Below are 12,746 nucleotides of genomic sequence, written 5' to 3' on the forward strand. Positions count from 1 at the left end.
GGTATGAAAGACAGGCCAAATACATACAATATGAATAGGAGCATAAATTACTTTACCAGAAAAAAATAAAATTGAATTTTAGTGAGTGATTTTGAAAGAGGACGGATTGAAGTCAGCATAGTACCAATTGGGCGAGTACTACATAATAATAGCAGTGATAATAATAATAGTGTCAATGATAATGGAGAGTAGAGAACAGGTTGCAGACATAGTAAGAATGTAAGATCTATAGTGTTAACTGAGGTTTAGGAAGATGTCAAGGATAACTCCTGAGAATCCACCTTTGATTTTTAAATAGATGGTGATTTACATAAATGCTCCCTGACTGACTTTATTAAACAGATCACGTGCACACACACACACACAGTTATCACATAGTATTTCACTTTTGTTTTTTCCTTTTTGAGACAAAAGGTGATTTCTCCTGTCTCTTTTATTTATACTCAGAAAAATGGACAGTGTCCATTTCTTTGCCCAGTGCAAATGAATATAAACCACTATGATGTACTAGAAAGGAACTGTCAAAAGCTTTATACACATACTTTGGTACTGGCTAAAGGCAGACAATTACACCAATGAAACAGAATGCAGCACAGGTAAAAACTCTTGCATATACAGTCAAATGAAAAGTTATTTTTACACCATTTATTGCAGCATTATTCACAAAAGCCAACAGGTGAAAGCAACCCAAACTTCCCTCACCAAAAGAATGGATAAATATAATTTGGAATATAAAAATGTCAGAATAAGGTTGGGCGCAGTGGCTCATGCCTGTAATCCCAGCACTTTGGGAGGCCAGGGCAGGAGGATCACCTGAGGTCAGGAGCTCAAGACCAGCCTGGCCAACATGGCAAAACCCTGTCTCTACTAAAAATACAAAAATTAGCTGGGTGTGGTGGTGGGTGCTTATAATCCCAGCTACTTGGAAGGCTGAGGCAGGAGAATCACTTGAACCCGAGAGGCAAAGGTTGCAGTGAGCCAAGATGGTGCCACTGCACTCCAGTGGCGCTCCAGCCTGGGCGACAGAATGAGACACCATCTCATAACAAAACAAAACAAAACAAAACAAAACAACAGCAACAAAAAAAAACCCGGAATATTACTCAGCTTTTAAAAAGCAGGAAATTTAACATCTATTTTAAAGATAAATCTTAATGGTCTTATGATAAGTGTAATAAGTCCATCACAAAAAGTATGAATCCACTTATATGAGTTATCTAAAGTAGTTGCACTTTTAAAAAGAGAAAATAGAATGGCATTTGTAAAGGGCCAGTCAATGGGGAAAACAGGTAGTCGATTCATGTATAGTATGTATTCATTTTGCAAGATAAAAATGTTCTGGTGATATGTTGCCAACAATGGCAATATACTTAACATGACCTAACTATTAATATAAAATTAAAATATTTAAGATTGTAAAAAAAACAGAAGCTTTACATCCATATATGATTTAATCTTCATAACACCATATGGCAGCTGTTATTCTACTTTACAGATGAGAAAACTCACCCAGGGACATTAAGTGATTTGTTCAAGGTCAAAAACATAATGAGTGCTGGATCTAGGATTTGGATTCAGGTCTGGCTGGTCAGAGCCCAATCAGTGAGCATTCTTTGTATCTCAGGCTCACATATTGGTCATTTACAACTTAAATAAAGTAACAAAAGTTAGGCAAAGTTAATATTTTCATTTTGACAAAATCTTTCTCTGGTAAAGAAGGTTCACTCAGCTACAGGTTTTGCTCAGAACTGTAATGGAGCCTAAATTATGACAACCTACTTTATCAGCTTTGTTTACTGGATCTGCTAGATGTGCCTGTCATGATTAACCTGCTTTCTACCAGGTACTTGAATTAGGCTAGAAGTGCTGTGATGATACTTTCAGTATCAACCTAAGTTCTGCAGGTGAAAAGACAGTGACCTGGATGACTTTGTCATTTCACCTACCCAAGACCTTAAATGCCAAGCTCGAATCCCTATCTTCAACGCTCATTATTTCATAATCACATACCTTCAACCTACAAACCTGTATTGACTTCTCATCAAGCCCTATTATCTAGTGTTTATGGTAACCCTTTGATATAGGAGTGGTTATTCCCATTTTTTTCTTATGAGTAAACTGACTAGGAGATAGTGTAAGTTTACCAGGGCTACACAGTAGCAGAACTGGGGAATTCCAAGGCCAGTGTTATTTCTTATGACTCACTTTCTGTCTTGGGTTACAACAGCACTAACGACAGGTAGCATTGCACACAGGCAGCTGCTGGGAAGTCTCCGCCCCCATCTCAGGCTAGGAGCCCTGCAGGTGATGATAAACAAGCTCCTGTGGAATTGTGGGTAGACACTGGACTTGTAAACTAAAAGCTTCATAAGTACCTCTTTGCTTAGTATTTTTCTCGTCCTTTCCCCAGGGTGCACGTAACCCTCAAGCACTAGGACCGTGCGGAATCCAGGCTGCGATGGCACCTTCGTTTACCGCCCGCATTCAGTTGTTCCTCTTGCGGGCGCTAGGCTTTCTCATAGGCTTAGTAGGCCGAGCAGCTTTAGTCTTAGGGGGCACAAAGTTTGCCTCAAAGACCCCTCGGCCGGTGACTGAACCATTGCTTCTGCTTTCGGGGATGCAGCTGGCCAAGCTGATCCGACAGAGACAGGTGAGAGTGCAATTCAGAAGAGGCTGGAGGGGACAGGTCTTTTAGCGGGATCCAGGAAGCTTAGTGGTGGCGGTGCTTGCGGTTTCCTTTCCATTCTCTACTACGGCGACTTGACTTAGGAGAGGCATTTATTGGGGATGAAGGGAGACTTCTGGGTGTTGTAGTACGTTTATTTTTACCAAGGACATTTACTGTGGGCATGGGTTGGACTATTTTGGTACCTCATAGTCCTTCCTATCCATTTGTCCTATTTGTGCATAATTACTGTGTGTGGGGTAAAGCAGGTGTGAGTTTCAAACTGATTCTCAGACATGGAAAGTCAGTCTCTTTCTCTCTCCCTCTCCTTTTCTCTCTCTCTGTTCCTCTGTCTCTCACAGGCCCCAGATCAACCTGCTGCTTACCATTCAACCAGTTATTTTTAAAATTGATTTAAAATAAAAGTAGTACTTGGTCTAGGATAGTAAAAGCTGTGTCTACCATATATTTAGTGCATAGTATATGTGAAATACTCTGCCTGGGTACTTAAACATATTCTATTTCACGGATGCAGTTATATAGGCAATATTCATATTTTATGCATAAGGAAACTGAAGTAAAATGATTTGCATAAAAATTGTTGAAAGTTCTAAATTAAAAAAATTAAGCAGCTCATTCGTTCTCTCTAGAGTTGTGCAGGCAGGACTATTCATCTCTGTCATATAAATGATTGGTTACCTGGAGACCTTGGGCTACAGTCTAGTATTGTTTATTTATACTCCGCTTGTTTTCATCTCTCTGCTGTTTCATTTGTTTTTTGTCATTGCTTTATTTCCAGAATCTACAATACTACTTAACAAAGAACAGGCATGCAGCAAATACTTACTATCTCAGTATGTGTTCCTGAATGTATGAATTATTAATATTTGTATTGTACTCCTGGTTACCTTTCAAAGACATATCCTGTCTGCTTGCCGTACCCCCTCCCCAGCCTCTACCCACTCATGCATGATTTTCTACCAGTTAGGGAGGCAATGGGATGTATTCGGTTGGTGCAAAAGTAATTGTGATTTTGTAATTGAGATTTTGACATTACTTTTAATGGCAAAAATCACAATTACTTTTGCACCAACCTAATAGTAGAATGATGATATATTTCAAATTTTGGACTGTTGATTTGGCTCTCTGTTTGTCTGTTATTGGTGTATAAGAATGCTTGTGATTTTTGTACATTGATTTTGTATCCTGAGACTTTGCTGAAGTTGCTTATCTGCTTAAGGAGATTTTGGGCTGAGACAATGGGGTTTTCTAGATGTACAATCATGTCATCTGCAAACAGGGACAATTTGACTTCCTCTTTTCCTAATTGAATACCCTTTATTTCCTTCTCCTGCCTAATTGCCCTGGCCAGAACTTCCAACACTATGTTGAATAGGAGTGGTGAGAGAGGGCATCCCTGTCTTGTGCCAGTTTTCAAAGGGAATGCTTCCAGTGTTGGTCCATTCAGTATGATATTGGCTGTGGGTTTGTCATAGATAGCTCTTACTATTTTGAGATACGTCCCATCAATACCTAATTTATTGAGAGTTTTTAGCATGAAGGGTTGTTGAATATTGTCAAAGGCCACGAATCCAACTTACAAGGGACGTGAAGGACTTCTTCAAGGAGAACTACAAACCACTGCTCAATGAAATAAAAGAGGATACAAACAAATGGAAGAATATTCCATGCTCACGGGTAGGAAGAATCAATATCATGAAAATGGCCATACTGCCCAAGGTAATTTATAGATTCAATGCCATCCCCATCAAGCTACCAATGACTTTCTTCACAGAATTGGAAAAAACTACTTTAAAGTTCATATGGAACCAAAAAACAGCCTGCATGGCCAATTCAATCCTAAGCCAAAAGAACAAAGCTGGAGGCATCACGCCACCTGACTTCAAACTATACTACAAGGCTATAGTAACCAAAGCAGCATGGTACTGGTACCAAAACAGAGATATAGATCAATGGAACAGAACAGAGCCCTCAGAAATAACGCCGCATATCTACAACTATCTGATCTTTGACAAACCTGAGAAAAACAAGCAATGGGGAAAGGATTCCCTATTTAATAAATGGTGCTGGGAAAACTGGCTAGCCATACGTAGAAAGCTGAAACTGGATCCCTTCCTTACACCTTATACAAAAATCAATTCAAGATGGATTAAAGACTTAAATGTTAGACCTAAAACCATAAAAACCCTAGAAGAAAACCTAGGCATTACCATTCAGGACATAGGCATGGGCAAGGAATTCATGTCTAAAACACCAAAAGCAATGGCAACAAAAGCCAAAATTGACAAATGGGATCTAATTAAACTCAAGAGCATCTGCACAGCAAAAGAAACTACCATCAGAGTGAACAGGCAACCTACAAAATGGGAGAAAATTTTCACAACCTACTCATCTGACAAAGGGCTAGTATCCAGAATCTACAATGAACTCAAACAAATTTACAAGAAAAAAACAAACAACCCCATCAAAAAGTGGGCAAAGGACATGAACAGACACTTCTCAAAAGAAGACATTTATGTAGCCAAAAAACACATGAAAAAATGCTCACCATCACTGGCCATCAGAGAAATGCAAATCAAAACCACAATGAGATACCATCTCACACCAGTTAGAATGGCGATCATTAAAAAGTCAGGAAACAACAGATGCTGGAGAGGATGTGGAGAAATAGCAACACTTTTACACTGTTGGTGGGACTGTAAACTAGTTCAACCCTTGTGGAAGTCAGTGTGGTGATTCCTCAGGGATCTAGAACTAGAAATACCATTTGACCCAGCCATCCCATTACTGGGTATATACCCAAAGGTCTAAATCATGCTGCTATAAAGACACATGCACACGTATGTTTATTGCGGCACTATTCACAATAGCAAAGACTTGGAACCAACCCAAATGTGCAACAATGATAGACTGGACTAAGAAAATGTGGCACCAATACACCATGGAATACTATGCCGCCATAAAAAAGGATGAGTTCATGTCCTTTGTAGGGACATGGATGAAATTGGAAATCATTATTCTCAGTAAACTATCACAAGAACAAAAAACCAAACACCGCATATTCTCACTCATAGGTGGGAATTGAACAATGAGAACCCATGGACACAGGAAGGGGAACATCACACTCTGGGGACTGTTGTGGGGTGGGGGAAGAGGGGAGGGATAGCTTTAGGAGATATACCTAATGCTAAATGATGAGTTAATGGGTGCAGCACACCAGCATGGCACATGTATACATATGTAACTAACCTGCACATTGTGCACATGTACCCTAAAACTTAAAGTATAATAATAATAAAATAAAAAAAAAAGAAAAATGGATTTGATAATAGAATCTACCTTTTAGAGTTATTGTGATGAATTAAATGATTTCATATATGTACAACATATAGAACATTGTCTGGCATACTAATCCTATATAAATATTAACTATTACTATTATTACTATCATCAGGTTTTTGGTAACTAGCCATTTTTTTTCATGCTTGCCCATGAGACGAGATGATCTAGATATAGTTTATCTAGATTTATGAAAATGTTCTGAAGGGGAGAAGTGGAGTGGATACAAAGTTTTATTTATCCCTTAGTTTCTGCCTTTTTTAAACATGGAAATATTATTACTGCAAAACAACTAAATTTCTTAAACACCTACCATGTGCCACTTGATAAGGCAAATATTTTACTTAGATTTTTGTAAATTGAATCTTCATAATGACATTTTGAGGTACATGTAATTATCATCATCTTACAGAGAAGGAAAATAAAGTTTAGAGCTTTCTAATAGCTTGTCCAATGCCACACAGCTAGAAAGTGGTAGAGCCAGGTGAATCTTACTCAATTTTTGCTGGCACTTTATGGAAGAGTATGCTTCTTGATAACGAGCTCTGATTGAACAGTCAGTTTCCTGTGAGTCAGTGTCTACTGTCTTTTGCTTGCTTTTGTGTCCCTATGATTACTCTTCTATTATTCAGAATTCAGGCTACCACTATGTCATCTGAACCTCCACAGCCTCAGTTGGTACCCAAGGTTGGGCCTTGCCAAAAATACATCAACTTATGGCCACCACCATACATAGCCTGGTCATTGTTTTTGCACATTTGGATATTTGATTTTGTTGATGATCCGAAAGTCAATGAGGTTTTGAAACCGTAAGTCCCATCCTTTATTCATCTCCTTTGTTAGGAGACAAGAGTGGAAAGAGGCTTCATTGCGTGATCTTTTTTACTTTCAGATTTTTGAAACGTGTGCTCATGTTACCTATTTATAATAAATATAACCAATACTTTAGAAAATTAGAAAAAAGTATTTTCAGTTTTTAGATAAGTAATAAAAAATGTCACTAGTTCCTCCTTTAGTCTGTCCATACAGAGGAATATGGTGCAGCCATTAATAAGTATGAAGTTGATCTAAAGGAACAGATATGTAAATAGTTCTGAATTATGTTAAGTGGTAAAAATATAAGGTACTGAACAATGAATATAATATGATTCCTTTTGTGTGAAGAAGGGAGACAGAGCTGAAGAGAGGGGAGAAGGGAATAAGGGCGTGAGGGAGGGAAAGAGAGAGTGAGAAGCTTTCACTTTTCATTTGTACTTTTCTGTAGTGAATGGATTTTCTAACCATGTACCTAGTCTTCATTTCTCTTACAACAGCAAGGTTCCTTTGGAACAAGCACAAATATCCAGGCTCAGCTATGTGACTTTGGTTAAGTCACTTAACCTCAGTGAGCCTCAATGACTTCATCTGTAAAATGGGGATAACATTACATGTGTTGCTAGGGAGATTTAATGACATAATATATATAAAGTTCTTGGCATATAATAAGTATTTAGCAAATGGCAATTATGGTCATGTTAACTTCTACCTCTAGTCCCTGCTTTTTTTTTTTTTTTCTCACGTCCTGCATGCTACAAACTCAATTAGGGTAGCAGTGGCAGTTGAAGATCTTTGGGGTTGTATACGTTGATGGAGTGACCAGGTGCTAGACATCAGCTTGACAATCCAGGCTCTTAATGCTAAAGCTGTGTATACACTAGACTATTGAGTTATGGTGGCTGAAATCTCTGTCTGTGCATGCATTTAACAAACATTTACTGAAAACCTACTAGATGCATAATTCTAAAGGACAAGTAGAGTTAACCCAAAAGAAAAAGTACATGTAACTTTCTTTTATAATTTTATAAATCTCCCCTGTATCTATGGTTGTACCTTATTTTTTCATTCTTAATACTAACCATTTTTCTGCACACACTCTTTTTCCATCATGCTTGTTGCAATTTATCCGTTTGATAGGTATTTAAAAGTTAGTTCATCTTTTTATACTGGTTTTGTTGTTACCGTTCCTATTTTATTTCTGTTATTAAATTTTATCTTGATCTTGTTATTCTTTAAAAAATTGCTTTATTTTTCTATTATTTTAAGTTGAATACCTTATATATTGTCTTACTTTTTATAAATAAAAGCATATTAGGACAATTTTAGCCATAGTCAATATATTTGATAAGAAATGATTCTCTTTTTGTGAATTTCCTGATAATTTGCCATTTTAGTTTTGTTTACCTCTTAGATCCATTGGTTATATGGAAGAATGTTTTTGAAATAATTAAGCCTTCTAAATATCACTGTTTAATTTTGGATTTCTAATATTTCTGGATTATGATAATTTGTCAAATTGACTTAGAATTTCTCTAAAACCATTTGGGATTTAAGATTTGCTTTCTGTGACATGATTATTTTTTGTTAATGATTGATGAATAAAGAGCATATTCTTGATGGAGTAAAAATTCTCCCTCACTATGCATTTGAGCATGTTGGTTGTATTATTAAATTCTTGGATATATCCTCACTTTTTGCTCCTTGGTCTGTGAGTCTCTGAGAGAGCTATATTGTTTACTACTGTACTTATACATCTGGTCAACTTCTCTTTGTACTTGTAGTATATGCTTCATGTATTTGCCTGCTTTATTAATACAGAAAAGTATACGACTGTTATAGCATCCTCATGTATCATACCATTTTAGGTTTCAGTTTTAAAATTTGCTTTCTCTGATATTAATGATACCACCTCTGCTTTCTTATTGTTTGTTTTCACCTAGTATATCTTTGCCTTACTCTTTGTTTTCAATCTTTCATTGTCTTTTTGTTCCAGATGAATTTCATATAAACATTGTATAGCCGAGCTTTTTTTAAAACCAAATTTAATGTTTTGCCCTCTGGCAGGGGAATTCAGTCCTTCACACTTATTATGTCATTGGTTTAATCCTTTTCACTTGATGTAATGTTTATAATTTATCATACTTGCTTTTTCTTTTCCTTTCCTTCTTTTTTCTGTCTTGATCTGATTTCTTTTTAATTATTTTTCTCTCTTCATTACTTGGGGGTTCTGTTTTGCTTTGCAATTTTCTAATGTTTATTGTCTCATGTCTACGAATTAACATTAAAACTACAATTGTATATAATAATTAAATAATAATACTGTAGCACCCACCCAGGATGTTTTACTTGTCTCATCCCTGCTCACATGCTTAACTTAAGACCTTTGGTTTACCGTTGGTAAATTTAGCAAACAAAAGTACAGTATGCTTAGCTAAATTTAAATTAAAGATAAATAACCAATAGATTTCAGTATAATCATACCCATGCAATAATTGGGACATACTTATACTAAAAATTACTCTCTATTCATTTGAAATTCAAATTTAACTTGATTTCCTATATTTTATCTGGAAACCATACCTTTATGCCCTTTTATGTCTCCCCTCCCCAACTCTTGGTTTTGCAGAGTTGATGTATACTGTTAAGTTTCAGGGTATTACTGAAACGATATCTATTTTTTTATTGATTATTTACTAGAACAAAATATTTGCTAGTTTAGTATATATACATAATGTCTCTGAACTCCAATTTATATTTAATTTCAGCAGAGTTTATTCCTTTTATCCCTACTCATTGTTTGGAACTTTCTTATACTGGTATATTCCTGACTGACTTCTTACCTTCAAAGTAGATATCTTATACCTCCTTAGCCTCATATTTTGCCTCACGGGGGACTATACTGTGTAATTCACTGAAAGTGTCTCAAAAAATGATTAATGTACATAGGAGTCTTTCAGGAAATACTTGTTGAATGAATTGTTTAGTGAATAAATGGCTGCTAACTAAACTATTGTATTTTGCAGGTGAAATGTATAGATGTTGTTCAGGCTTATATCAACAGAATCAAGGACGTAAACCCAATGATCAATGGAATTGTCAAGTACAGGTGAGCATTTCCACTTTCTCAAGGAGTCATTTATGGTGGTTTTTGTTCTACATCTGTGGTCATGCCACCTTAGCATATTTCCTAGATTCTTCTTTCTCTTTGTCCTTCCCTTGTTCTCACTGGGAACTTCTCTGACTTATAATTTCAGTATTTTGTCCTTTGATGAGTGTTTATGATTATTTGTCTGCATCCTCCTCCTATTAACTGCAAGATCCTTGATGGCAAGGACTAAATTTTGTTGTTTTTGCATATCCAACATCCAGAACAAGGTCTACAGTTTGGTAGGCATCATCGAACATTTACTGAATAGATTAATATTTGGTAGTGACTCTAATAGGAGAACTCCCCCACACATGCACACTTTTTCCAATGTGTATTTAGCATACTAGATAGTATTTTATATAGGTATCATATACGTTACTTCTGTGTCTCTATTGCTAAGTAAACACTTCTCAGCAGCTCTGAGGTATTAGAGGGCCAAAAACTTGGATTATTCTCTTTGTAATATTCTGTTTAATGGGTAGCACAGTTCGTCTTAGCACACCATGACATAGGGTGCCATTGTGTAGATCTCAGCCATTCAGGTACCATCTTTAAGATTTTTGTCTTGTTTGCACGTCAGCTCTGTTGTTGTTAATATACTTACTAAAGTTGAGTCACTTATTCTAACTTAATCATTTTAAAATGAAACTTTATATCACTACGCATATTGAAAGCCTATCATTTAACATGGATGGTTAATGTAAATAAAATGAAAACTAGCCAATATCATGAAATTGTAGATATTTAAAATATTTTAATGAAATATAAGTACTGCATCAAATGGATTTGTATCATAATATATACTTTATACATGTTTTCTCATTTGATCATCTCAACAGCATTTCAAAAAAAGTATGTGACAGAGCCATGATTCAAGAATATGGATATGTGACGCCAAGCTTACATAACAGAACTATGGGGTGATTCTATGTTTCAGGGGGTCCTGACTTGTCTCTTTCTCCTATGAACCAACTTTTACCTGAAATGTAATTTGGGGGTACTTTTGGGGCAGAGTGTATCTTTAAATATTTGAGAGAGATTCTATTATTTAAATTTTCTGTTGCCTTTTAAAAAGGAGTTTTGAAGAAGGGGGTCAGTTGTTGCAGAGCTTGTTTTTTTGTATGAGGACATAGATAAAGATCTGAGAGAAAATCAAATTTTTGACCTTGTTGAAAATAATGAGTTTGGGCTACTACTAGGAGACTGGAGAGGGTGCTTGTGGGTAAATGGGGGGAGCATGACAGGGCAGTGACTGTCAGGGGATTGGAGATTTGAAGAGAGAGAAAACAGGACTGTTTCTAAGACAGAGAACTTAGGTAAAATAAAAAGATGTTCAGAAATAATTTTATGAAGTTCATGCATGCTATGTGTGACATCTGTGCTTTTTTCCTCCCTCCTGTAAAGGGCCCCCAAATGGGCTTACTGTCCTGATAACAGTGTTTTTGTTTTACTAGAAATTTAAAACACTGGCATTAAGATGAAAAATATGTGTAAAGCACCTAGTACAGAACCTTCCATCAATCCCTCAGTGTTAGCTCTTTTATTGTTATGGTTGTTATTACAACATGAGCTCAATAAATGGAGCTGTCCTTATGATTACACACAGTTCTATTGCATTGTTATCCCTGTTTGCTTGGCACTAAAACTTACTCTCAAGGCAGTTCAATGATTAAAATCACATAGCTACGAAATAGTAGGAAGATATGTGAACTTTAATTATGCTGGCTTCTAGCTTTGTCTTTCTTTGGCTTCCAGCTTTGTGTTTGTGATTGACTGATGAGAAAATATTCACTGCTTTTTTACCTTCTTCCCAAACCTGTTCTTCCATCCAGTCACACAGGCAAGATACCTAGGTGTACCCCTAGACTCTACCTACTTCCTTCCTTTCCCAAATCTATCTTCTAACTCTAATTAGTCAACAAGTTTTACTGGCTCTTCTTCTTTATTTATCATCATGTCAAACTTGTTTTCCTTCATATCCTATTCTAATCATACAGAACTACTCTATTTCTCCTGATCCATTTACGCTCTCTGTCATCTGCATAACTTTGCACATGTTATTACTTTTGCCTAGAACACTTCCCCTTTCCCCACCTCTCCTTTATTTGGCTTAGTTAATTTTTTAGGACTCAGTCCAGTTCTCAATTTTACATTATCTAATCATCTCAGTCTCTGTGAGATTTCTACTCTGAGCTCCCAGAGCACATTGTGCTCATGTCACTTTTGTATCATGAAGGGCCCAGAAACCACACTATTTTAACAAAGAATTTAATATAGGGAATTGGTAGAATAGATGTTTAAGGAATGAAAAAACAACAAAAAAAAATGTAACACTGAAGTAACACTGAGATGATAAATGCAGGAAACAGTAAACTGAGGGAACGCCCTAGGTATGAGGGAACAAAGGGAAGAAATTGGGATTATCAGAATCTAGGAGCTCAAAGGAAATGCCTGCAGAGCTGGGATCAAGACATCTGTGAAGAGGGTGTTACCTGGCTGCTGCGTCTACCTCAGAAACTTTGAAAAGGGACCTCATATTCAGAGCTGTGGTTCAGAATTCTGAGAAGCAGCTGCCAGCCGACTGGTGCCAGTATTTCTGAGGGGGTGTGATGAGACTGGTTCTAGAGTGTGGGAAGAAATAGGAAACTGGAATCAACTACTGTTGCCTGGATAAAAGGCTATTGTTGAAACAATGGTGTCAGGAACAGCAAGCAAACTGGAAGAAACAAACCCCTTCACCTCTTTTCTTTCCTCCTA

The 12,746-nt window shown here is 36.6% G+C and overlaps 1 protein-coding gene across 3 annotated transcripts in view; it reads left to right on the forward strand.

Moving 5' to 3' along the window:
- Positions 1–12,746, forward strand: part of FAAH2 (fatty acid amide hydrolase 2) — a 287,721-nt gene that overhangs the window by 73,490 nt on the left and 201,485 nt on the right. For all 3 annotated transcript variants that reach the window (XM_063660660.1, XM_054471437.2, XM_063660661.1), the window contains exons 2-3: positions 2,411–2,650; positions 9,865–9,947. In XM_063660660.1, coding sequence (XP_063516730.1) covers positions 2,411–2,650; positions 9,865–9,947 — 323 coding nt within the window. The remainder of the gene's footprint in view (positions 1–2,410; positions 2,651–9,864; positions 9,948–12,746) is intronic.

The sequence above is a fragment of the Pongo pygmaeus genome, chromosome X (genome assembly GCF_028885625.2).
Source record: "Pongo pygmaeus isolate AG05252 chromosome X, NHGRI_mPonPyg2-v2.0_pri, whole genome shotgun sequence".
NCBI classification, from domain to species: Eukaryota; Metazoa; Chordata; class Mammalia; order Primates; family Hominidae; genus Pongo; species Pongo pygmaeus.